Source organism: Fragaria vesca, linkage group LG1 (genome assembly GCF_000184155.1).
Source record: "Fragaria vesca subsp. vesca linkage group LG1, FraVesHawaii_1.0, whole genome shotgun sequence".
Classification (NCBI taxonomy): Eukaryota; Viridiplantae; Streptophyta; class Magnoliopsida; order Rosales; family Rosaceae; genus Fragaria; species Fragaria vesca.
The window spans coordinates 8,398,644-8,425,700 of NC_020491.1; the positions used below are offsets into that span (position 1 = coordinate 8,398,644).

Sequence of the window (27,057 nt, forward strand, 5' to 3'; positions counted from 1 at the left end):
ATTGTTAGGTCTACTACTTTTTGATTTCTATTGTATTATGTTTTTCAGTATGCACCAACAGTTGATGGCGGCAGATATATGCGCAAGCAAGGAGACCCTATAAGTTCCAGCAGCACAATCACTTCTTCAAACAGCAATTATAAGAGAGGTGTCAGGGGTCGGATGTTGAACAATTGGAAAAATGTGGTCCAAGAGAGTGATGAGGCAGTGGTGGTACATGAAGTGGATCAATATTTGAGTGCCCCTCTTGAATTAATTAATTCGAAGGAAGACGATTTCGACATATTGTGTTGGTGGAAGATAAATGGTCCGAAGTTTCCTGTTTTGGCAGCCATAGCAAGAGATGTACTTGCCATTCAAACATCCACAGTTGCATCGGAGTCTTGTTTTAGCACTGGAGGTAGAGTGATTTCTGCATTTAGGAGTTCATTGACTCCTAAATCAGTGGAGGGTTTAGTCTGCATGCAAAATTGGTTGTTGGGAGATGAAATTGCTGAAGTGGAAGATGAGCTTCCTTCCATTGAGAACACAGAATTCTATGAAAAAGCTGAATTAGGTATATGTTCAGTTTGCTTCTTTCTTTTTTATTTCAGTATTGTTACTTTTTAGTTCTTATTTTTGACTTGTTTTGGTTTATTCGTTAGAACACGAGAGCACTGCATCTAGTAGGAATACATGCCCAGTATTCTCGAAATCGAAGGGGAAGGCAAAGACAAAGGCTGTGGTGCACCATATCAACTAGTTCTTTGTGAGCTTATGATGTTGATCATTTTGTGTTTTCAACTCTAAGTGCTTTAAGACCTTAAGTATGTATTCATTTTATGTTTAAACTTATGTATATTAGTTTGACTTCATCTTGTTATGTTGTTGTTATTGCTTTGGACTTGTAACTTAAGTATTTCAGAATTTTCAGTATGTGACTTTGATATTACTCTTTATGTTTATTGACTTGGAGTTGTGATTGAAGTATGGCTTTATTAATTGTTATGCAGCAGTTGATGATAATTGAGAATGGTTGAATTTAATGAAATGACTTGCAGGTTGGAGCTTGAAGCATACAAGCATGAAACATCTGTGTTTAGGTTATGCTGTGTTTTGGTTTTAACTGTTTTTTTCTTTTTTCAGTTTTTTGGTTCAAAGGCCCGTTTTGGGCCCGGTCCCAAACGGGATTCGGGCCTATCGGGATCACTTCTGAAAAACACTAATCCCGTATCGTCCCGTCCCTATTCAAAATTTCGGGTTCGGGTTCGGGATCACCCTAATCCCGGCCCGTCCCGGCCCATGCCCAGGCCTACGTTTGATACATGTATATATAGTGGTTTTGAAAGAAAACAAATTGAGGTTCGACGTGTATAAGAAGAAATATATATAAAAAGTAATTATATTTGGTGAGCTAGCAAACGAGTGCACAATTCGATAAAAAAATTCCCTTTTTTAAGTACCCTTTTTTTTTTTTTTTTTTTTTTTTTTTTCCAGGTCTGCGGGTAGAGTAAACTGTCTCTTATTGTGGTTTCATGATATTATTTGCTCCGGAGCGGCTTAGAGTGGTTTCTACATTGCGGAGGAGTTTGGATGTTGTTATGTGCGTTGGATGCTTCGAAGAGGCTTAGGCTTGTTGTATGCAAGATTCAATAGTTATTGTAAGATTGTTTGTGATGTTTTTTGACTTCCTGTCATCATTAATTGTGTAAATTTGTGCCCCAATAGACTTATATTTTAACATAGCTATTAAAACAAATGCACCTGTTTTAAGTGGGTTAGACCGATTTTCAATCCGGGTTAATACACCATTCATTCAAATCAGATATTGGTCCTTATTTGACAATACAGTAACTATATCAATCCAATGACCAATGACCAGTTACTATGTTCACTCGGTTTGACATTTGTAATGGTATATGGACTAACACAGGCCACACGTTTGTATCAGTCTAGATTAATATCTAAGTTGAGGATTAACACATGCTTTGATCAGGTTAGGTGGGCTCTCACATGAGACCCAAATCTAAACCGGACTAATTCCTCTTTGACGGATGATGTTTTTCGATCTGATCTTCAATTTGGGGGTTGGATTGAAGATCAGTTTTTCGATATATAACAGGTGATGGCATATCCTGGACTAAATACAATGACAAATCACATCATTCAAACTCTCATAATCATACGTAAATTGCAAGCATAGGCACATCTCCAGAAAGGAAAGGTACAAGGATGCGTGTCTGTTATATCACATTACAAATATCCTTCATAGGATGAGAACACTACATACAAAATGACTGCAGAAAATCAAACAAACAACTGCAACTGCAACTTCAACTCAAAGTGGCCGATCTCGAAAACTGTCTGTCTTATCTAGTCTGGCAGTACCTGAGCTTGACGATTCACCCATTAGATCAGGAGAAGCTGCTCTCTGGGACGAATCTTTCTTCAAAGAAGTTGGTAGACCTGAAATCTCCTGAAGATGATGAAAGTAATGTAATCACTGAAAGCTAATGTATGTAAACATGTCTATACATGGGGCATGAACCCTGTAGGCTAGGCATATGCTCTCATCAGATACTAAGTTTATTATTGCTCAAAACCACTTGGCATGGTATTCGGACCGTTGTGTACTGATTCCTTTTTGATCATATAGTTTGTAAAAAAGGAAACATCTGTACTCGAATCATCAACAAGTAACCAAGACAATAAACACCAGATTACCTTCATCAGATGCAACCTCATGTCACAAGGCCGAACATTATTTCCAATGCATGCCATTACAAACTTTGAATAGTTGTCCAATACATCAGCAGCAGCTTGCTTTTTCTCTTCAATCTAAATCAAAAGAGGCCAATCAAGATAAGTGGCAGAACTAAAGGCCAATCCTTTTTTCTCTCAGTTCTAGTTTTTAATTGAATAAACGTAAGTGGCAGAACTAAGTTAAAGATTAGAGAACTTCAGCCTACATCCAAAGCTGTTTTGAGGCATATGAAGTATGAACTTCATCATGTTCCAAATAAAAGCAATAATAGCGGTGACGTTTGTAACTAGAATACACCTGTTCCCGAATCATGGTTCTTTCTATCTTAAAACCCCAAAAAGTAGTGCTAACTTAGCATTCGAGCTCTTCCAATGTAGGAGCTAATCTCGATCAGTTATCCCTACAAAACCATGTATTCCCTTGCTTTGTAACTAAAAGTGCAAATGGAGTGTTTCTCATTCGAAAGAAGATAACGAAAACATCACCAAGCTACAAAATCCTCCAATATGAAAATCAAAACTAGACATAGCATAAAGGGTTTGACACGGTAAACACACACCATAAGCTTCAATCTACCAAAACCATCTGGGCATCTCAAAGCCTTAATCTTTAGCTACACAATGACTCGTAAAGTATCTATAAGATTTCTGAAACCCAACTTTAGCCGAAAACCAAATAGAATAACAATATGCAAATTGGGAAAGAACATACAGTTTAATGCTTTGGGTGGATTCGGGCGTTGTTTACAGGACAATTTCAAAGAGAAAAAATCGATGAAGGGTCGTATTTGATTAGAGGCGATGAAGGTGGTGATTATATTCAGAATATCTGAAGGTAAAATTCGTAGAGTTGGAAAAGTATTAAACTTGGAATTGTGAAAACTATACCTCGTAATCGTCTTTCATGGTGCTCCAATCTCTGGGTCTCCGGTATTCCAACTATCCGCGAAGACAAACAGAACCAACTGACGAGCTCTGCAAAGAGATGTAATAGTCAATAGAGATAATAATATTAGATATATATAAAACTAAGCTAGTCTAACAAATTGGCCTATTAGCTCAGCTGGTTAGAGCGCCGTGCTAATAACGCGAAGGTCACAGGTTCGAGACCTGTATGGGCCAATTATTTTTGCCATTTTTGGTTTCTCTCGTTCAGGATGGATCTGATTATCTGAATTGATGTTTTTGTTTTTGTTTTGCCAAGACCTAAATCTAAAGCAATTTGATGGTAGGCGGCAGAGTTGTGATATAATACCTGACTAAGTTGGTTATTATGGAGTACTGCAAGTTATTAACAATAACATGATATCCAGATTACAACAGCTTGCCTTCAAATTGATTTATCGGTCACTAATAGTCTAATATCATTGTAGCTTCTAGGATTTTGAAATGAGAAGTGACACTTTTGATTACCATGCATTATTGAAGGACAATATATATTGGTCGTCTCAAATTCAAACTTCATAAAAGCAAATCTAAATCCATTCAAAGATATAAGCTGTGATGAATAGCAGTTCTAAAGGCATACCAAATGCCAACAGTACTGATCAGTTTAAGCCAAGCAAGTGCAAAGTACAACTCAAAAATAACAGCAAGGTGGAGTACATTTGACTAGAAATCAGAGAGGAACTCGCGAAAGATCATTACAGAAGATCAGGATTCCCTGGCAGGGCCTTTCTTTGCAGCCTCAGCAGCTGCTTTCTCTGCTTCTATGTCAGCAACGATAGCATCAATTTCAGCTTCTTCAAGTTGTCGCAGACCATGGTCCTTTGTCATGACAGCAACTTCTATGTTCTTCCCTCCACTTTCAACAACCTACAAGTCCAGATTTCCAAAATTTGAATGTCTTGGGAACAAAATCAGAGAAACTATATAATAAGTGATATGCCAGACATCTAAGCTCTAAGCTCTGCAATGGGCATAAAAGGTAATAGTAGTGAGACATATAGGGTCTAATGCCCTTGAGCACCCTTTAAATTCTTTTTGTCATGCAACCAGTTCAATTAAGTACCATGGTCTTATATGTTATCAGTGACATTCTCAAGGCTAAAAATATACTCTCAGTAACATTCTTATATGTTATAGTTTTAAGCTTTGTGATCAAACAAACAGGTCAATTTGACAAGTGAAATGGGGTATAATATCTGTTCCTTTTCAAAACAAGTGTTAATATTATGATCAAAGGCCCTGAACAGCGATCTGAAATCTGGCTATGCACTGTAATTCGCATCAAAGACTTAATGACCATTATATCAAAACTCCACCGCACCCTGTACCTCAGGATTTTATTGCTTCCTTTCAAATGATTAAGAACATTTTGCAGGACACATAAAGTTTGAATACTAAACTGATGAGTTCTAAATCACGTGCATACATCGGAATGAGCTTGCATTTTGGACATCAAGAAAATCAGGCAACCACCGTAAAAACAGTTTATGCAACAAAAGAAACAAGCCCAAAGAACTAACCTCAAGCAAAGCACGGATTGCAAGCTTTATGGTCTCTTGCCCAGAAGTTTCTTTGTAGTTCTTCTCCAGAAATTCCCTTATCGAGTTGGAGTTCCTTCCAGTTGCATTAGCTTTCCATGCAGAGAAAGTCCCTGAAGGATCGGTCTGATAAAGAGCTGGTTTATTCGTGTATGGATCAAACCCAACAATCAAAGTTGAAAGACCGAATGGCCTCACACCACCACTCTGTGTGTACTTTTGCTGAAGACCAGCAATGTAACGCGTAATATACTCAACTGTTACAGGATCCTCAACAGTAAGCCTGTGGCTTTGACATTCAATTCTCGCCTTGTTTATCAGGACACGAGCATCTGCTTTGAGCCCAGCACAGGCTAGAGCAATGTGATTGTCCAGGTTCACAATCTTCCTCACCGATCTGTACAGAAGAAGCAACAAAATGGTCAGAGGATCCTCGATGTTACAACCTAATACAAGTGAGACACATTCTAAATGATAACCTATATGTCAAAAGGTATATATGCAAGAAGAGGCTTAGATACAGGCCCTCCAAACAATTACAAACCCCAATCACGACAGTCGAAACACGCATCATGTACTCATATCATGGCCATTGTAAAAAACAGATGAGCTGTGACTGTCAAGGTAAGTTTTCTAAAACTTCTTTTGCGACTACCGCCTTAAAAATGCAGCCTTTTGCAAAGAGTCTATCATGCTTCCTTATTACTTCTACTAAATTAGGACTTCCACAAGTGGCCACCAATCATTTGAACTAATCGAAAGGACAATTCTATGAGCTCAAATTCCCCATTCACTCAATGAACTGAAATTTCAAATATAAAATTAACATCTTGAAAGCAACCCGAATCGCAATCTGTGCAGAACCCAATCAAATTCCTACATTCAATTAGTCTAAGCTAATTCCAGAAACTGAAACCAAAACTAGAAACCGATGTCACGCATAAACCCTAACCCTAAGCTCAATTTCTCATCCAACAGATCAAGGCAAAGAGAAATCAATCATCAGAGTTAGAGAGAAATATCGACCTGGAGTCCTGAAGCTTGGCGGTGGACTTCTTCTCGACGCCAAGAACGATGGTGTCGGTGCCGCGGACGCCGACGGCGGCGTTTCCCTTGCGGACCGCTTCGAGGGCGTACTCGACTTGGAAGAGATGACCGTCGGGTGAAAAGACTGTAATGGCCCTGTCGTACCTCGCCATCTGATTTCTACTCTTCTGCTCACTTCGTCGTCTTCTTCTTCCTTGTGATCTAGTATTTCTGTGAGCTCCTCTCTCTTTTTGCTTTGGGACTTCTCTCTCTCTCGGTGCCCCCAATTATATTTGCAGTTCTCGACTTATTAGACAAGTCACTTACTAATTCTCTCAACCATGGGCTTAATACTAGGCCCAATTATGAAATTGGATCGGTTTGTCACCGGTCAGCCCAGTTGGGGAAACCGACAAATGGCGGTTCGTTTATTTTAAACAATTACCAACTATTTACGTCGAGAAATAACTGGTGACACGATCCATCGACAAGTTAAATTAGTGTTTCGCAGAGGATTTGGTGACGCAGTCCATCCACAAGTTAAAATAGTGTTTAGCAAAGGGTTTGGTGCAAGGACAACTTTCAAAAGGACAAGTTTCGGCTTTCGAGGAAATTTCAAAGGTCTAAAAAATAGATATTTCGACGGAAACATCTGATACTTTCCGATATTTCCACAGATATTTCAGAAAGTATCAGATATTTCGAAAGAAAAGATAAAAGGATTGTGAAAATGTATAGATAGGTTATATGTAAAAATGTCCTAAATATTACTCAAATGTTAACTTAGCAGGATTGGATGAGGTGTTTGAAACTTTGGATGAAAATGGGGTAACCGAGGTTCGATTCACGTGGGCGCGAACCCTTGAACCTTGGTTTGATGACATGATATTCTCACAAGTTAAGTTAGTGTTGTGGTTTGCTAAACGGATCCGGAAATATTTACTCTAAGTTATATGACATAACTCAATATTTGCTCTGATTGAATTTTCGTTTTTATTACTTAAATTGTGTAGAGAAGGGTTGAAGGGGATCTCTAGGTGTTGTGTGCTTTAGGCTTTAGCTAGAGAAGGGATTGCTTTTCTCCTAGGCTCCTTAGCCAACTTTCCTTCCATCAGAACCCCCAATGGTCTCTCCATTTTCTAGGCATATACAAATTTGGATGCGAGTCATGTAACTGATATCGATAACTCTTTATTAAGGAAGGAACTAAACTAGCAAAGCACAAGAAGTTCAGATAAGCTATATATTGGGGAATCTGACATACATATTATGTACAGTAACTTTGTATTTTTCAAGTTCCATATTGTCCAACAGACCCAAAAAAGAGAGTTCCTTATTGTCTACTTTTACGGTGTAAGACTCGCTAAGCAGATTGTTTGCTTAGGGTTTTCCTTGATGTTGAAAGTCAGGCTGTTGTTTTAGTGAGTGAGAGAATGGTAGACACCATCAACTTGTAATCAATCGGCTTTGTTAGATAAGCATCCATCCCCACCTCCAAGCATTTTGCTTCATCTGATGACATTGCATGAGCTGTTAGAGCAACGATTGGAATATGCAAACTGGTTCCCTCTTCGGATTTCCTGATTGCTTTTGTTGCTTCATAACCATCCATCTTTGGCATCTGATCACAAACACACAAGTTCATCAAATTTCACATAAGAGGTGCTATTGTACTATGCATATGAACTTATTTAGCATGACATGAGCTTTCTGCTACTTCATACCTGACAATCCATTAGAACCAAGTCATATGGGGGCGGAACCAAACTTTCATTTTCGTGTCCATCGTTTATGTCCTGCCTACAATTTTCTGCATCGAGCATACAACTCAAAGCATCTACTGCCTGCAGTCCATCAGCCACAGCAATTACTGTAGCTCCCATCTTTTCTAGCATTATACTTGCAACTCTCTGCAGTACTGGTGTGTCTTCGGCAAGCAGTATGCGTAGGCCTTGAAGAGACTTCGGTTGATTCACAGGTTTCCTAGTGTATGCATTGCCATTCTCCCTAGGACTCCTGGTGACTGATAGCTGTTCTTTAAGTTTTGAATCCTCACATTGAGGTTGTGTAGCATGGGATACTTGACTGGTGCTCATTAGTCTAGGCTCTACATCTTCTTTTCTCAAACTACTGTCCTTTGGGAATACCTCTGTCAGTTCGACTAAGCAGCTGTTAATAGTCTGGTACTGTGACGAACAATTTTTCACAACCCTGTCTCTTCGTCTTTCACCAATATGAAATGAACTTTTGGAGCTGGAGTTGTTCTTTTCACATTTATCAGATTCATCAGAGCTGCAGCCAACATCAAAGTGAGTAGAATCAATCTCAAGGCATTCATGTGTTTCAAAATTTCTCTCTTTTATGACAGCTTCCAAAATGTGAGCCATTTTTGCTTTGTATAAAGGCTTGTTAACCATCAATACATTCCCTCTTCTGCGAAGCTCCATCTTTATGGCATTGGAGGTATCATGATTCAGCATCCATGCAAACGTGGCTTTCCCAGAGTATTTGTCAAGGAAATTAAGCTGTTCCTTCCATATATCTGTGCTCAAGTCGAGCACTCCTATATCGATAACCATGACAAAAACTGGGTTCCTTATATCATGTATACTTCGAATTTCACCTTTCAAGGATTCATTTAGAGAATGCTGTGTTTCAAAGATATTCCTATGATCTGAGTTTCTGCCTTTAAAGAGTTCTCTAAGCATTTGTGTCAGTTCATTCCACTCGGATGCTGCCAATGTGAACACTCCATTTTTGCGTAACCACCGGGACATAATCAATCTGCCCATGCTGCCATGTAGTGCAAGCAGCACCTGCATTCACATTCAGCAATTTGATCTAAGAATCTAAGATGTAACTTTTCATGACTATGTTCAGCTAAGTTAGGAAATGGTTAAGTTTCTATTTTGTTACCTGGAACTTGAAATAAACAACTTTACTTACCACTACACTATGCTTTGAAAAATCTGCTTGACAATATTGCTCCGTGCCATCTGCAGGTGTATTCAGAACCAAGTACAACTGCATTAGAGTTCCTGGCCCATCCTTCTTTACAACCTTGATATCTCCACCCATCTTGTTAACCTGTCATCACCAGTACAATCTTTATAAACATTTCACATAATTTCTAAACATGCAGCTTATTGTGATCATTCAAATGTAAAAGTTAGGATATTAGCTTGTGTAGCTATGTAGGTGTGGCGGGGCACATGATTATGCATCAGGAATTCAGGATATGCTTTGACATTCCTGATGCTTCTATATACTCAAGACACTAAACTCACCATTGTCCGCACAATGCATAGCCCAAGACCAGTGCCGCCATGCCTGAAAAGGGTAACAGAGTTGAGAATGCCTGAGAATAAGCTATTTCTAAACGAAAGAAGTTGATGGAATCAAATATGATTCATTCAAGTATAGAACTTGTTATCTTGCTTAGCATTGAATATACTCACGTTCGAGTTGTTGAGGGATCAGCTTGCTCAAAGCTTTCAAAGACAGACTCCCATTTACTAGCATCAATTCCTGCAAAATTTCAGAAAAGTGGTGAATCGTGCAGTCTTTTTGTCCATATAGCTTAATTAGTTCTTAGGTGTGCATACCGCAACCAGTGTCATCAACTTCAAACAAAAGAACCATTTTGTTATCTTTCTTGGGGTTCTTCTTTGCATTGTTCCCTTGCTTCAACTTTGCCTTATGTGAAGACCGTAAACTTTTCTGATCGAGACTGATTCTCCTGGTATCACCAGAAGCATCCAAGTTCTCACACGATCCTCTAAGTATTATGTGACCAGCTGGAAACATATGTCATTAAAACGTTGTCATAAAGCATAGCTACAAAGTCAATTTTTAAGAAAGTTGACTTACATGTAGTGAACTTGATAGAATTGCTGATTAGATTAGCAAAAATTTGAACAACTCTTGCCGAGTCTCCTTGTACTAATCTTGGCATATCATCTGAATTTATAAAGATTGATCAGCATGGTATTTTCATGAAAAAAAATAGAATGACTGCTCAAGTACCAAGTGTTGCTGTTGAAATTAGTTCCTTTCCAACTAGTCGTACCAGAAAGATCTAAAACAGTCTCCACATTGTGGTTGATGCACTGCACAGAGAACATATCAAATAGACCTTCAAGTTCTCTTCCCAAGTCAAACTCAGCTTCTTCCAGCACCAGTTTTCCAGATTCAACCTGTGTAGAATATGTCAAACGATTTTCAGGGTTAGAAATTTATAAACTTCTTAGCATTGTGACTAAAAAGGAAAATGGAAAAAATCATCAGGCTGTCTTCATATCTCACCTTGCTCAGATCCAGTATATTGTTAAGAAGCCGAAGTAGAGCCGTTGAGCATTTTCTAATCTGAGTTACTGTGGAATACTGTTCATTTGTAAGGCAATCATCGCTGATAAGAATGTCCAGTAATCCAATGACTGCAGCCATTGGTGTCCTTAATTCATGACTGCAATGCAACAAAGCGAGAACAACTTTGGTCAGTAGTGAAACACAACAAGCGCATGCATTTTTTGTCTCTGATGTGCCAACATAGTGAGATCAGACATGATACTGTCCAAGAATATACAGTTATTAGGTCAAAAGGCTGAATCATCTACCTCATGTTTGCTAGAAATTGGCTTTTATAGTTGCTAGATGCCTCTGCCCGTCTCCTCGCATCAAGATGACTTATCAGCTCTGCCCTTAGTTTCATTTCCTTTGATACTCCATTTGTCAGTATGAAAATGCATACACATCCAGTGACTAGGATACAAAATGATGCAGATATCAAGATCACCAACGTTTTGAAGGCTCTCTCATCCACCTTCCCCATTATATATTTTCTTGGAATGATGATAACCCCTACCTGCAGAGTACAACTCAACTTAAAGTTGCAGCTAAGATAGTACAATCCAACTGAAAGATATGTATAAGTCATACAATTCAATTCTGGAGCAACAATTTAGGGAAGGGTATGTGTCAAATAATATGGTCTCAAAACTTACCAGAGGAAGTCTCTTTAACTTCAGAAAAAATGAGTCGATGTAATATTGCTCATGTCCTAGCATGGCATTTTCAACATGAACCTCCTGATCCCTAGGAGGAAACTTGTTGCCATATGCTCTTTGTAACCACTCAGATCCCATTCTTATTGTGTGATCCTCCGAATCTGTAGCCATCATAAGCTTCGGTCCTTTTGTAGTATTTGTCAAAAGAGGAGCATTTGTGGAAGTAGAAAGTAGGTAACCTTCTTGAGATGTCAAATATATATGCCCACTGTGAAACTCAACAAGCTCTTTCATCAGTTGTCCAACACTATACAGTGCTGTGGTAACACCCACCACAGCCACTATGCTTTTATTGGAAGGATCAGAAACCGGCAGTGCTGCTGAAAGCAATGGTGAATCCGAATACTTGCTTACCGCCACATGCCAAGTGGCCACACCATCTGGTACTTGTGAAAGGCCTGCTATGTTGATCAGATCATCTGGCTGAATTTGGGTTGCTTTCCCTATCTTCTCACCTGTGACAGGATCGAGTGGTTCGCGGAACCACTTTGCAGAAGTATTGCCATGTATGGACTGATCATTCCATGCCTCACGTGTTGAGAACATATCAACACCATAAGCCTCAGTGGAAGTGATTGAATAGTTTGCAAGATCAGAGTAGATATAAAACGAGTTGTTACTCCTGTGATCTCTATGGAATGCCTGAACAAAACCATTTCTGTAGTTGATAGTAATGGCACTAAGAGCTTTTCGACTAGCAAACATTGCCCACGTTATAGCCCTCATCGATTCATAGAGCTGATTAGAGTAGTGCAAAAGCATAAAAAACAAGAACATTGCAAAGCAATCTCAAATCATAGACAAACATTACTGATAGCATAAGAATCAACCTCAACTTGTTCTGCTTGAGTAGCAGGCTTGCTATACTTTCTGATCACATACTCCGAAAGCTTCACCTGCGCTGTTGTAATCTCTGCCGTCGAATTCAAGATGTTCCACATCCGCAAAATGGGGCGTTGCAGAAGCTCGTAACGAAGGCCATAAGCTAAGTTGCTCAGTGATTTTGCTGTGTATATTCTTGTGAAATGCCATGTCAGTATAGTTAACAGCCCTATTAGAATAGCTAGCATAACCTGCACAAAAAATCATCATTGTTCATTACACTTGTCAAAATTTTCAATCACTGAAAATTGAACCATTGAAGCATTATAATAAGTGGTGCTCATCACATGTCAACCCAATTCAAAGTTCTGTTCTTGAAATCATACTAACCATGATGGCAAGGCGAGCCACAAAGACACTGTAGTATGACGAAAGACAGTAAGCATTTGCATACTGGAACTGGTCTCTTTCAACATCTCTATGAAAGATTCTTCTCCCCTGGCCTTCGGGGCTTGTAGCAGCACTGTTAGTGTTGCTTCTTCTCCATGGAAATATAGCAAAGCTAGAAACTTTATCACACAACTTCCTCAGCACCAGAGCTCCCATTAGTGTTCTTCAACCTGGTGAACATTCACAACTACTCTACAGAGAGAGATAGGAAGAGAGGAGATGGGTGGTGGGTTGTGTTTAATATACCGGTTCTAGTGTCACTACCCACTTTTGGAACACAATTGCTTAATGCAATAGCTTTGAGTGGGGGGAGTTGAGTTGTGATGTTTTGATTCCTCTATCAATCAACAATCCACAGCATCAATGCCACAACATATTTTCTCTCTTTCTTTTTGGAATTGTGCTTTGTGAAAACGAGACCGTTGTTTAAAACGCAGGTTGTTTTTAAGGGAGAAGTAGCAGACATGGAAGTGTGAGACTGTGAACCATTACAGCTATTGAGAGCTACATAATGGGAGTTAACCAGGGACCCACATTCATCGTCTTGCCCCTAGTACTAAAGCAAAGCAAACATTATCATGTGGATATAGTTGGAGCTGGTAAGATACTGTGATGATTGATGACCGAATTTTCTGATCCATGATACATGTAAAGTTGTAAACTCACACTACCGTATTATTTACACAAAATTTCTTTCAACGATTAGCTACTATACCTAGCCCCAGCTTGAGTTGGTGAGGGTTCAAATCTCGTCGACAATGTTTGAAGTTTAAAACTCTTAATTTATTTTTTGTGGTCAGGAAGAAGGAAACGTTTAGATAATGACCTCCAGAAACAGATTAGTCTGTATTCTAATAAAACATATTGAATTTGTAACATAGAGGCATGTGGAACTAAAAGAATGGATTTATGTCATTTCAACAGAAGATTTGGAACTTGAATATCTTGCAAGGAGGGCTACCTCTACCATGTTAAACAACGAACGATTCCAAACTATCGGAAATGAATTGAAATTGTATATCAATTGTTACAAGAAACCTTAGTGTATCATGATTTATCTTCCATGTTGTGTAACAGTAGTCCTACACTTTTTTTTTGGCCAAGAGGGTAGAAAACTAGCTATTGATAACAATCTTTTATCCAGAAGTTTGAGTGCTAAGGGCGGCTTGATTATACAAATGGAATGCATGAACACAAAACATATCATATGCACTTGCCTTGACTTTGCTTAGTTCATCATCCTCTAGAACACCAGATTTGTGATCCACCTCACTACCCATCATCCCCAGTCTTTATACTGGAATGAGTGGAATCAAAGATCTTGGATTCACCTTAAAAATTAAAATTACTAGCTGTACGTGGTGTACTATGCTTTCACCCATTTACTATATGACCTAATAAAAGGAGAGAAAGTGATATTATTTATTGTTTTAGCTCACTAGTGGCTCAGCCTCTTTGTTAGAGTGATGTTTTCAATGGTTTCATAATCGTAGGTACTCTGGTGACTATTTTGGAGCTCCATCTATGGCTTCCAGCAAGAAGGGTCATCTGGGTTAGTGGTCTTACTTGGAAAAACATGCTGGTAAGAAGTTGGAAAAGACTGGAATCAACTTAAACACTAAGGTTCTGGAAGTACTGAGGTGCAAGGGGGTCTTTGAAACCTTAAGTGAAGAGTAGTATTAATGCTTTTCCTATCATCATATGATCTCATGATAATGTCACATACAATGGTGTTTACATGGTCATCTAGTGACCAAGAAATCATCATTGGATGTAAATCCAAAGGTGGGAAATATTATTTTAAAGTTAAGTTGTTTTGTTTTCCATAATTGGATTTACATGCAACGGTGATTGAACATGATTTCTTTAGTCACTATGTGACCATATGAACACTACTGTGTCACATAAGTCCGTACATTTGAATAATCAGCTTATTGTTGCACCTTAGTCCTCAAGATTCTACTTTGATTTTAATTTAGTCCTTTATTTCTTTCATGCCCAAATTCTAGTATTGCGGGTTCACAGACATGACATCTAGTTTTTTCACTTCTATTGTTCTTAGCTTGACTACATCTGAAATTCATTCGAGTGTCAACCATTGTAAGTGGCCTAGTGGTCGAGCATTCAGGTAGGGAACCCCCAATCCGGGTTTGATTCGCGAAGCTGTCAAGTCAAAGACATTGTGCAACAATGCTCTTTACTCGATCAAACACATTAGACGATAAGGACTAAAGTGAGACTCATGCTACACAATTAGTGAATTAGCCCTTTACAACTTTGTAAAACAAGCTTAGTGATGTGTCTAGTGTACTAACAATCTCCTAAATCACAAGCATCTTGAAGATCATAATCTTAACATAAAAGTAAATAAGCCATTGGCTTTTGCAAAAGTAAGTTCTATGATTGAACATTGGTAAGATTATCAATGCCACACCAATCGTCATTGTTATAAAGATTTAGGAGGAATAACAAAATCCTTAGACATGATTACTGATGCCAAGATAACCAGTAATCCAGTATCGTTTCGAAAAAGATGACCAGAAGAAATGTAGAGGGTGAGGACTGGAGATACTCAAAATCTATAATCAGACCAAAAGAATCCGAGTAGAGGAAACCTATTGGCTTTAGGGCAAGAAGAATATCATATCTGGGAGAACTTACACTAAAGGCTAAAGAGAGAGATTTGATTCGTCCAAATGACTTGAAAAGAGTCCATCAGAGCCAAGAAGAGCTAAGCTGTGTGGCCTAGATTTAAAGCAAAGAGAAGGGGGGACAAAACCACATCTGTACCTTCTCAATCTTCTAAATTTTAGTGCTGGAGGGCTCCATTATTAGTATACCAAGAATGGTATAATATTGGTGTTAAGCTTAGCCATAAAGATTAAACGTGAGCAAGGTGGCGTACGCATGGCAACCTCAAAGAGATGTTTGTATTAGGTTATGTGTAATTGGAAGCTTTGGTGGGTTGGTGGCTCTGCCGACTATTGTTGAATATTGAGGAGGGAGATACTTGAAAGGCATAAAAACCCCTAGCTAAATCCTAGAAAGACTTGCTCTAGAAGTTATTGATTTGCAGCTCTAGAAGTTAAAGAAATGAATCTTGGCCTTTCCGGTGAAAAAATGAAAAGATTTATAGCCGGAAAAGGAAGAGGGTAAGAGTTCGAATCTACCAATACCAACAGACTTCCAAGTCGATGGTCTCTAATAGATATTCTTTTGATATTGACAAAAGCAGGAGGAATAAAGCATCAAAAGTCTTGTGATGCTTCATTTCTAGGCATACAAATCTTGCAATGATACAAGAATGTATGTTCCACACTATAATGATCACAACTTTACATAAGAAAATAAGAAAATTCACTTTCATTCAAGGCAAGATACATAATATACATCATTTTCAGTCATTTTGTACATTTTCTAGAGAATGATGGTACACATTGACGGTTAAAACCTATAACTTGGATGTTTATATGGACTCGTTTTCTGGGTAAGGCTAGATATAGGCCTCGATAAACAAAGAAATAGCAAAAAGATCAAGCAACACAAGCGCACGAGGGCAGGAGCTCAATGTATGATCCTGATAGTGCTACTAAGGAAACATATGTAACAATCATAAATGAATGAAGATGGTTACAAGGATGAATATATCCACACTCTACCTGCTATAGTACGATAGCAACAACAAAGTGTTTCTTTTGGGAAAAAATGGGGGAAGAAAAATTTGGACTGACCAGTCTATACAAATGAGGAGATTCCGAGAACCAGTTACTTCTTCTTTGCCGCCCTTACCTCATCAGCTTTTGCCTTGGCAGCAGATTTGGCTAGGGTGGAGGATTTGATAGCACTTTTTGGGTTCAATGCCTTTCGGATCTTGTAAACAGTCCATGCAGTTCCTATGGCATGTCCTGCTGCATCAAGCCCTTCGCTTGCCGCCTTACCTGCTTCTTCACCATACCTGCAGAACAAAAGAAATACCACTTATTTAACCATACAACTACGATGCCAAAAGATAAGGTCATTTACACAGATTACCTCTTCAGTGATGACATCACATATATAAGTTGGGAAAACAGGGTTAAGTTACTAATAGACGCAATGAACACAAATTTCATTGACTATTGGTTATTGAACTCTAATGTGGAGCGAAGCTGGATCATTTACTCTTGATCAATATTGGTTCTTTGTTTCATTTACACTACAGCATTCATCAGAAGAAGCTTACTTGTGAGATACGAGCTCAGTTGTAACAGTAGATGATGTTGACATGACATTTTTTCCAGCTACTTCAACAGCATCACAGACCTTACCTGTTAGAAGAAAAAAGCAAGCACTTAGTAGACTATAAGAATAAACAAACAACTTATTAGTGGAGAAAATTGAGGCTGGATCACTAGTAACAGTGAATAACTTAGACATAGTGCAACCCTAGTACCAGAACAGCAGATCTGATCAAAATCCAGTCATATAATGTTTACAGAAACAGAAAATAGTAAAGATGCTTCATAGATCGTCTTTGGTGGCATGTTTGGATCTTAGTTTGCATTCTGAATTTCAAATCAATAAAAATACAGTTATATCTAAAAATCACTGGCTGAACGCATGGTAGCTTATTGCCCATAATGGTATAGAGATCTCTAAAGATGAAAATGAATCCCACCCTTTAACAGTGAGGGCTCAAAGATGAATATTTTTCCTGAATACTATGACATTTCTCTGTTGATATAAGAATTAGGTTATGTTCACCAATCAATCTTAATATATAAAAACGAATGCATTACGATGACGTAAGGAAAGAGAAATTCCATCATGTGCAGCATTGCAATTACAGATATAAGAGAATCTGTCTATCATTCAAAGTTGAATTAAGATAAGGAGTTGCAAGGAAAAGTAAAAAAGACAAAGAAGAACAAGTATAATCTGTTTGAAGAGAAATCTCGGAATTGAAATGAGAAACATACAAAATCCATCCAGCCCAGCAAGCAAAATTTCCCCAGGCAAATGACGAAAGAATTTCTTTCCCACTTTGGAGTTCACCACAGTACTTGTGAAATATCCAGAAACTTTCAAAACCCCAGAGAGCACACATGTCGCTACTTTCTGTGTTGTTTTGCTCACTTTCTTGGCCCTGCAGAGATATCGAAGATCACATAACCATTCTACTGACACAAAGAGAAAAACACAAGACCCTAAAGACATACAGAAAATAGATCCTTAACCACAGACATACAGTTTGGAACAATAAACGAGGTATATCCAAACATTTCTGTGGCACTAATATCTGCCCTGCATCCTATAATAATGAATGAAGATACAAAACCAAGAACCAATTACGGCAGCATGACCCTATGTATGAAATCAAATTCCCAATCTTTGACTTATACTAACTCAAAAGTTCATGAGCTCCAAACAAAAACTATTCCCATAAAATATTATAATGGTGCAGTTAGTATCCATCAGATCACAGAAACAACAACTAGAACAAGACATTTTCATGAAGCAATTGGAAAACAGGACTAATGCTTTGCATAAAAAAAGCAAGAGAATCCAAATAGTAGAGACAATAACAGAAAACAATCATCTGATACCTTTTGATTCTCCTCATGGTTTGGGGACTGACTTCCTTTTGCGAACCTGGCTCCATCCTCTTCTTCAAAACCTCATTTCCCCTATTCAACCTATCCACAGTCACATCACCACACCACAAAATCCCCCTGATCAGCTGCCCCGTCCCGGCAGCAATCAACTTAGCCGCACTCCCATTGTAGTCCTCCACATTGGGAGCCAATGTGGTCCAATACGCCGCGCTCTGCTCCTCCATCTCCCTCTTCTTCTCCGCATTCAGCTCCCCCGGCGCCGTCCCCAACGCCAAGGAACTATCCAACGCCTCCCCCTTCTTCTTTGCCTTCTCCGAAACCTTCTGCACCGAAAAACTGCTGCAACTCTTCAACACCTCATCCAATTCCCTCACCAATTTCTCCTGCCCTTTCGACGGAATCGTCAGCCCGTAGTTCAAGAAGTTATCAACATCCTTAGCTTTCTCCTTCTCCTTCTTCTCATTTTTCTTCTTCTTCTTATCCTTCTTCTTCGTCTTCCCATCCTCGCCGGACTCCGTCGCCGGCGCCGGCGACTCCTGATTCTCCGGCGCGAACAGCGAGAAAAAGTAATGCGAATCGTCGAGCTTGACCACCGCCTCGTCCTTCAACAGCGGCCACTGGATCTTGTCCTCCACCCGCGCTAGGATCGCAACGACGTCGTCGCCTTGGACGAGCTTCACGATCGTGAAGTCGCCGCTGGCGAGTTCGACGCTGTAGTCCTTATCGATCAGGTTAACAATCGCGCCGGGGATCCTGATCAGCACCTCCTCCGCTGCTAACGGCGGCGCCGACGGCGGTTCCTGGATTTGACTTTGACTTTCCGGCGGGATCTCGTAGTACGTTGGATCTTCCAGGAATAGGTCGCCGTAAAGGTCGTCCATATCGAGGGAGGGGTAGAGATTCGGGGCGGACGGTTCGGGTTTCGGGTTCGGTTGGGAATCCGGGTTGGATTGGACGACATCCGGGTAGAGTTTGGGCTTCCGATTCGGGTCGGGGGAGTCATCAAAATGGACCCGAGGTTTTTGGCACTCCATTTGTTTCGAATTGCTGGGATTTGAAAAATTGTGAAGAAGAGAGTATGAGGTAAGAATTGGGGGATTGATTTGATTTAGGGTTTGTGGGGCAAAGATGGGGTCTTGGGGTTACCGTGTTCTAGGGGATTGTGATCGGAGGGCGACGGTGACACGTGGCGGAAGTACACGTAGGATAAGCGGGAGGGACACGGTTTTAAATTAGCGTTTAACTGAACAGGGGGACCTACCTTCCCGCGCTTCTACCGGTTTAACTGTTTTTGTGAGTAATTTTCCATATTCTGAAAATGAGAAAAATTTATAGTCCCTTCAAAAAGAAAAGAAAAAATTATAGCTTTGGTATATCTGAAAGTGGTTTGTCGGGCTTATGGCATGTTTACTTACTTTGAACGTAGATAGAAATAAAAAGGTTTCTTGCGTTTACTAAGTACATTAGTGACATGAATTGATTTCTGAATAATTATAACCTTTGATACCTAGGAAAGATAGGGTTAGGAATCATTTAACCTTGATTATTTTGGTCTCCGTTCCACTTTCTTCGATTCATTACTTGTTTTATTCCTATTTTCCTCAATTAATGATCATTTTCATTCTAAGTAAGTATGTGTTTTACGTTATTACTTAAAAATAACATTATACGTATACGTACATTCCTACATTTATGCCCCCAAATCTAGTTTTCGTTTTGATTTACAAAGTTTTAGTTAATTTGATTCATTGAGCAATAAGTTAATTGAAAAGTTTAATTATTAGCCTTTAATTATTATTCATTGAAAAATTTAATTATTATTTTAGTGGGTCAACACCAAATCCTAATTGTTCAATCTGCTTTGACTCTGCATTCATTTTCATTCTTTTTTAACCAACTGCGAATATAAATCAAACAGAGGAATTCATAGAATCATAGATTGCATCGGTTTAGGGTTGATTGGTCAATTAGCTTTGATTATTAATAAAGAATGAACTTGGTAAAAAAGAACAAAAGATAGATCTGAACATGAATCTAATCTCAGATGGTTTATTTGACTCTGAAACCTGAAAAAGTGACCATTTAACATGAGCACCTCTAAGCTCAATTAGTAGTTACAGATCCTCCTATTCACCAAAAGCAGATCCCGCCATTGAATTTACATACATTGCTGAGATTTTAGATATCCATGGAGCTCTGCATGAGCCCCTAGCCTCTAACTCCTTCTGTTTATAAAACTCGACCAGCTGCTAATGCAATTGCTGCCTCGATCGTCTTCGTTTAGCTAACAAACTCGATTACCTCTTCGGTTTAGATATGGGGAAGGGCAGTGTGGCCTCAGCTTTTCAGTGTGTTCTTATAGTAGTTGTTGTTGTTTGCTTGTGTAACAAAGCCGTTAATGGCGGTTATATGAAGTACAACACTAGCAGTGGTTTGGTGGAAGGCAAACTGAATGTTCATTTGGTTGCGCATTCCCATGATGATGTTGGATGGTTGAAGACTGTTGATCAGTACTATGTTGGATCAAACAACAGCATTCAGGTTACAGATAAACCAAAATACCAAATCTCTTTCTGTATATGTGGTAAATGAAATAATTACTTGCACAGTTACTTAACTAATTTGTTGTTTCATTAGGCTGCATGTATTGAGAACGTGTTGGACTCAGTTGTGGAATCGTTGTTTCGTGATCCAAATAGGAAGTTTGTGTTTGCTGAGATGGTATGACTCTGGGGTTACAATGTTTCTTGAGAGTTTTTCTTGGTTTTCTGATTTGGTTTGGTATTAACTTTCAGGCATTTTTCCAAAGATGGTGGTTAACACAAAGTGAGGAAATGCAAGAACGAGTGCGAAAGCTAGTAGAAGCTGGGCAGCTAGAGTTTGTGTATCCCTCTAGCAATTAAACTTGTTTATTTGTGTTTGGATTTTGGATCTGTTGCTTAGCCTTATATAACTGTCTATGCATAGAAATGGTGGTTGGTGCATGCATGATGAAGCAACATGCCATTACATAGACATGATTGATCAGACGACACTAGGTCACCGAGCAATCAAGGAGCAGTTCAACAAGGCGCCACGAGCAGGATGGCAAATCGATCCATTTGGACACTCGGCTGTGCAGGCTTACTTGCTTGGAGCTGAGGTACACAATCTGTTATACTGCGATTACATGTTTCAGCGTCTTAAATCAGTTTAGAGTACCAATTGTATAACCAACATATTGTGCATTGTACAATTTTCACTTATTGCTTTCTATTGCATTCTCCTAGTTTTCAAACTAACAAAGATTCTTACTAGCTAGTTACTACATTGTTGCAGCTTGGATTTGATTCTGTACATTTTGCAAGGATTGATTATCAGGACAGAGAAAAGCGAAAGAAAGACAAGTCTCTTGAAGTTATCTGGCAAGGATCCAGAACGCTTGGTTCTTCATCTCAGGTTAAAACTACAACCCTTACATTGTCCATTTCTTTCCCTTCATATTCAATAATTTGTTTTGTTGCTTATTCTACAAATTTCTGGATGCTTTGTAGATTTTCGCCAATGCCTTTCCTGTTCACTATGGTCCACCTCCGGGTTTCCGTTTTGAGATCAATGGTGACTTCATCCCAATTCAGGTTATAGTTACACCAAGAATTACTACTCCTATTAAACATCAGACGTTCTTGCTGAGTGTATGTATCATATAATCTGTTAAATGATAACACTGCAGGATAATCCTCTTCTCTTTGACTCCAATATTGAGGAGCGTGTTAATGATTTTGTTAATGCTGCAGCTACACAGGTAAAACTTCTCTCCTTGTTCTGTTTCTTATTTAGTTACATTTCTTCTCTTTTTATTCCCTTGGTGAATGTTGAAGGCTGAAGCCTGGATGTGATGCTTGAATGTTCTTTATGTACAGGCTAATGTGACTAGGACAAACCACATTATGTGGAAGATGGGTGGTGATTTCGAGTACCAATATGCTGAGTCTTGGTTCAAAGAGATGGATAAATTAATTCACTATGTTAATAAGGTGGAGTTTAATCAGAAAGATGTTTATATTGTGGGACTTCATAATACTATACATGATCTTCCTGCCTCTTCACTTTGATATGCGTCATAACAGATGCGTTATTTTTTCAGGATGGTCGAGTTAATGCACTTTACTCTACCCCATCAATCTATACTGATGCGAAAAATGCAGCAAATCAGTCATGGCCGCTGAAGAACGATGATTATTTTCCGTGAGTATTATTCTTTCCTTTACCTCTTCTCTTCATAGTATAGCATTTATTTACTTGATCTATTGCTACATTCCTTGCCAATGTTCTGTTTAACAGTTATGCAGATGCGGTCCACTCTTATTGGACTGGCTTTTTTACTAGTCGCCCCAGTTTGAAGCGATATGTAAGAATGCTGAGTGGTTACTACTTGGTATGACATCAAAATCTTGTAGTTCCTTTCTGTATAGTATGTATGCTGGAGCCTGAAACCAGCATCTGATGCATAAGTGCTTGTGTGTGATAGGCAGCAAGGCAACTAGAATATCTGGTGGGGAAAAAGTCAACTGGTCCAAATACTTTTAGCCTCGGAGATGCCTTAGGAATCACGCAGCACCATGATGCTGTATCCGGCACTTCTAAGGAACACACAACAAGTGACTATGCAAAGCGCCTGTCTATTGGTGCCTCTGAGGTCACCACCTACTATTTCTGTAAATTTTTCCTTCTGAATTTCCCATTCTCCTTGAAGGCTAAACTTGTGAAATTGATATTTATAGGCAGAAGCTGTTGTCAGTGCTGCTCTATCATGCCTAACCGCAGGTGAATCAGGAGAGCAATGTAAGGACCTGGCATTGACTTTTAGCCAGGTAAGTTTTTTGATGTGCTTCTTATTCTTTTGATCAATTGGTACCTTTTGTGGCTGTACTTGAATTTTCTGGAATTTGCAGTGTCGATTACTCAATATCAGTTATTGCCCTCCAACTGAGGAAGAGATTCCAGAAGGAAATAGTTTGGTAAGTATGTTGTTTTATGATCTTGTGGAGCATGCATGTGTTGGCGAAATCTCTTTCGTTCATTCTCTTTCAATGATTTTCAGGTTATAGTGGCTTATAATCCTCTTGGATGGAATAGAACTGAGATTGTTAGAATACCTGTGAGTATGTACTTTGTGTTTTGGTTTCTTGCCAAGCAAGTTTTGGATCTCAACTGATTGATAAAACTTGCATTTCCCTTCCTGCATATTTGACATGAAATGAGTGAAAATCTCTATCAGGTTAATGATGCCAATCTTGCTGTCCAAGATTCCCACGGAAATTCTATTGAGGCACAGTTCATAAGTTTGGATAACGTTACAATAAATATAAGAAATTTCTATACAAACGCCTACTTGGGAGTGTCATCAAAACAAGTCCCCAAGTTCTGGCTGATCTTTCAAGTCTCAGTGCCGCCGCTTGGTTGGAACACATACTTCATTTCTAGACGAGCTACCAAAGGTAGATGTGTCTATTCTTTTTCTTCCGGATTCAGCTAAAACATGGGAGCCTAAACTCATCTGCTAAAACTTTCTGCAGAAAACAATACAAATGGATTTTTCTCTGTGATGGATAGTCCACAGAATGAGACCATTGAAGTTGGACCTGGAGACCTGAAGATGTCATTTTCTGTTGCTTCTGGACAACTCAAACGGATGTATAATCCCAAGACAGGAGTAAGTTGTTTCACATTTAACAAACACCAGCTTTACACAATCAACTCTTGCATAATGTGCTTAATCAATTACATCTACTTTGCACCAGGTTGATGTACCAATTCAGCAGAGCTTCCTCTGGTATAATTCAAGCTCAGAATTTCCAGGTTTGTGATTCAGTTACTTTATTTGTGTTGATGGAGTTCCTGTCTTACTGAGAAGCAGTTGTACACAGGTTCTGGTGCATACCTGTTTCGCCCTAGTGAGTCTGTTCCAAAAAATGTGTCAAGATCAGTAAGCCATCTATCTATCTTTTATGTGATCCTACGCTTCATAATTTTCAGTTCATTGAATTTCAGTACAGGAAGAAATATGTTTATTGAGTGCTACTTGTTTAATTCTGTAGTGCTATACTATACCAATGTATGCTTCTTCACTTCATAGTATAAAAATTCATTGTACAGGTACACTTGAAGGTCTTTCGTGGACCACTAGTCGATGAGATTCACCAAGAGTTCAGTTCATGGATCTATCAGGTCAGAGACTTGGAACCTTTTCGGTATCCAAGATCCTTAATCAGTTAGCCTAACTTGTTTATATTAGTCGATCTCTACACTTTTTTTTGTACCTTATCAACTACATTTTGCTAAATGAGGGCTTGCATTTGTATTTCAGGTCACTAAACTTTACAGAGACAAACAGCATGCAGAAGTTGAGTTCACTGTGAGTGTTATCTGTTATTTTCATTTGGATGAGTTTCATTTCAGCTCTGTTCATAATGGCTGGGGTGAGTTACATAGTTTCATCTTTCTAGACTATAGTTGTGACAGTGTGACATTTTTGTTTCTAAGATCGGTCCAATTCCAACAGAAGATTATAATGGAAGAGAGGTCATCACTAGAATGACAACTAATATGACCACAGACAAGGTGTTCTACACTGATTCAAACGGAAGGGATTTCATAAAACGGGTAACTCGCAGAGTTTCTGATTCGCTAAACATATTGTACAGGACATCACTGAAAGAAATATGCATGAATAAGTTGTTATATCAATGCTGGAGAAGTGTTTGAAACTCTGATAATTATGTTGACTGCTGATCATGGTTTTGCAGGTTCGAGATTATAGAGCAGACTGGTCCCTTTCGGTTAATGAACCAGTGGCAGGAAACTATTATCCAGTAAATTTTCTTTAACTAGTTCAAAAGATCCAACCTACTCTCTTTGCAGAAAGGTATTTTAAGAGTGATTGTACTAATGGCAGTTATCACTCTTTTTCAGTTAAATCTTGGCATGTTTACCTCAGATAAGAAATATGAGTTCTCGGTCTTGGTAGATCGTGCCACTGGAGGAGCTAGCATTAAAGATGGAGAAGTGGAGCTCATGCTTCATAGGTTTGATTTTGGCATACTGACTTCAGCATTCAGTTCTAGAAAAATTCCTTTGAAATCAACATGTTAATCTGTTTTCACTGCTTTACTGCAAGGCGTGTGCTCTTCGATGATGCTAAGGGAGTGGAGGAAGCCCTTGATGAAATAGTGTGCATCGATCACAGTAGTATATGTAAAGGACTAACGGTATGGTATAGTTCCTATTTCAGAAGGGGTTTTCTGATATGTTTAAACCGGACCTGAACCCTGCTGATGACCAAGTATTGATTGATCTTGTATATGCATATAATCAGGTTCGAGGGAATTACCAAGTATTGATTGATCTTGTATATGCATATAATCAGGTTCGAGGGAATTATTATATGAACATCAACAAACCAGGGGAAGGTGCTCGTTGGCGCAGGAAAACTGGCCAAGAAATCTACTCTCCACTTGTTTTGGCTTTCACGCATGAGGTATGACTTGAATATGTTACAGATTTTGTGAAGCATTATTGTAGCTCTTGGACTTGTAACAAGTTTGAGTGTTCAGAACTTGGAGAATTGGACTGCATCACATTTGTCAAAAGCATCTACAATGGATTCGAATTACAGCTTGCCGCAAAATGTAGCGCTGATTACTCTTCAGGTGACTGTAAATCTGTGTAGAAATGAATTGAGTGCTTGGCATATCTTGCTCTCTCTTGCTCATACACACATGCTTGTTTTACAGGAGTTGGATGATGGAAGTGTACTTGTCCGTGTAGCACATCTGTATGAGGTAAAAGGAGAACTTTTTCCCTAATGAGTGAATGAAACCAAGAACCAAAGATTGATCAAATATGTAAAAATTATCTAGTTCCTTCCTACATTAGTACCAGCGGTCTTACTATGAAATCGACAATGAAGTTTCTTGCCTCACATAGCTTAGCAACATAATTCACTTCTTTATGTTGTTGGTGTGGTTAGGCAGCTGAAGTCCCCGAGTACTCGACATTGACCAAAGTTGAACTGAAGAAGATGTTTACAGGAAAAATGGTTTGTGTATATAACCATATATATCATCTGCTTACACTGATTTTAACTGGTCAAAGGTAAATTACTAGGTTATGTGATTGCTGGTGTGTGAAACTTTTTTTACCAGATCAAGGAAGTGAAGGAGGTGAGCTTGTCAGCAAACCAAGACAAGTCAGAGATGAAGAGGATGGAATGGAAAGTTGAAGGCAATAATAACACAGAGCCTATCCCAGTTAGAGGTGGACCTGTAAATAATTCAACTCTTGTTTTTGAGCTTGGACCCATGGAGATACGAACTTTCTTGTTGAAGTTTTAGCTAATGAATCTTGTCATCAATGTTATAGTAGATAATGAATTCACATACTGAATTTTATCCATTAGACCAATGTACTGCTAACTTGTAGGATTCAGATTTCAGACTGTCTTCGGATAACTTTATTATGTCACTTGTAATCCATATTAGTAAACGATGAATATAGAATATAAAGATCAGCTTGTAGAGTGAGTGGCAAGATTGTTGGATTTGAACCACCACACATGTGTTCGAGTTGATAAGAGCTTAAATGTGGAACCTCTGTACCCAATTTTGACGTCTGCGAACGCTGATCGGAGTTTAAATCTTAATCTATTCTTGGTGGTCAGGGTGCGAATTAGTGTTTGAACCCAACATGTGTTCGAGTTGATAAGAGCTTAAGTGTGGTGCAAATTAGTGTTTGGACCCAACATCATCTGATATAAAAATAAATAAAAATTTGAAAACACTCATAAATCAAGTACAAAATTTACTTTAGGATTAATGAAATGGTGATTTT

At 38.8% G+C, this 27,057-nt stretch overlaps 5 protein-coding genes and 1 non-coding gene across 6 annotated transcripts; 2 read left to right on the forward strand and 4 right to left on the reverse strand.

Moving 5' to 3' along the window:
- Positions 1-2,156: 2,156 nt before the first annotated feature.
- On the reverse strand, positions 2,157-3,717 carry LOC101295076. The gene is made up of 3 exons (XM_004287748.1): positions 3,631-3,717; positions 2,704-2,817; positions 2,157-2,455 (listed from the first exon to the last, which is right to left on the reverse strand). Exons 1-3 carry the CDS (start codon positions 3,646-3,648, stop codon positions 2,318-2,320), a joined length of 270 nt encoding a protein of 89 aa, XP_004287796.1. The 5' UTR covers positions 3,649-3,717; the 3' UTR covers positions 2,157-2,317.
- Positions 3,718-3,790: 73 nt separating this feature from the next.
- Positions 3,791-3,864, forward strand: TRNAI-AAU. The gene has a single exon. It is a non-coding gene; the product is annotated as a tRNA-Ile (tRNA).
- Positions 3,865-4,154: 290 nt separating this feature from the next.
- On the reverse strand, positions 4,155-6,554 carry LOC101295365 (proteasome subunit alpha type-7-like). The gene is made up of 3 exons (XM_004287749.1): positions 6,255-6,554; positions 5,211-5,625; positions 4,155-4,557 (listed from the first exon to the last, which is right to left on the reverse strand). The coding sequence occupies exons 1-3, from the start codon at positions 6,425-6,427 to the stop codon at positions 4,396-4,398; spliced, it is 750 nt and encodes a 249-aa protein (XP_004287797.1). The 5' UTR covers positions 6,428-6,554; the 3' UTR covers positions 4,155-4,395.
- Positions 6,555-7,474: 920 nt separating this feature from the next.
- Positions 7,475-12,851, reverse strand: LOC101295652 (histidine kinase 1-like). The gene is made up of 13 exons (XM_004287750.1): positions 12,533-12,851; positions 12,151-12,393; positions 11,258-12,058; positions 10,871-11,118; positions 10,560-10,719; positions 10,324-10,450; positions 10,125-10,214; positions 9,860-10,051; positions 9,713-9,782; positions 9,542-9,584; positions 9,201-9,341; positions 7,979-9,070; positions 7,475-7,875 (listed from the first exon to the last, which is right to left on the reverse strand). Exons 1-13 carry the CDS (start codon positions 12,746-12,748, stop codon positions 7,660-7,662), a joined length of 3,639 nt encoding a protein of 1,212 aa, XP_004287798.1. The 5' UTR covers positions 12,749-12,851; the 3' UTR covers positions 7,475-7,659.
- A 3,082-nt stretch (positions 12,852-15,933) lies between these two features.
- Positions 15,934-19,260, reverse strand: LOC101295942. The gene is made up of 4 exons (XM_004287751.1): positions 18,178-19,260; positions 17,551-17,717; positions 16,815-16,899; positions 15,934-16,547 (listed from the first exon to the last, which is right to left on the reverse strand). Exons 1-4 carry the CDS (start codon positions 19,218-19,220, stop codon positions 16,358-16,360), a joined length of 1,485 nt encoding a protein of 494 aa, XP_004287799.1. The 5' UTR covers positions 19,221-19,260; the 3' UTR covers positions 15,934-16,357.
- A 1,242-nt stretch (positions 19,261-20,502) lies between these two features.
- On the forward strand, positions 20,503-26,561 carry LOC101296615 (lysosomal alpha-mannosidase-like). Its single transcript, XM_004289034.1, has 29 exons — positions 20,503-20,727; positions 20,824-20,907; positions 20,982-21,070; positions 21,154-21,328; positions 21,505-21,624; positions 21,720-21,803; positions 21,899-21,970; positions 22,089-22,202; positions 22,313-22,413; positions 22,510-22,603; positions 22,697-22,864; positions 22,950-23,039; positions 23,121-23,186; positions 23,270-23,326; positions 23,447-23,666; positions 23,745-23,881; positions 23,970-24,027; positions 24,096-24,154; positions 24,325-24,396; positions 24,536-24,583; positions 24,712-24,831; positions 24,975-25,040; positions 25,141-25,253; positions 25,346-25,436; positions 25,595-25,705; positions 25,782-25,877; positions 25,962-26,009; positions 26,198-26,266; positions 26,373-26,561. Exons 1-29 carry the CDS (start codon positions 20,503-20,505, stop codon positions 26,559-26,561), a joined length of 3,036 nt encoding a protein of 1,011 aa, XP_004289082.1.
- Positions 26,562-27,057: the final 496 nt, after the last annotated feature.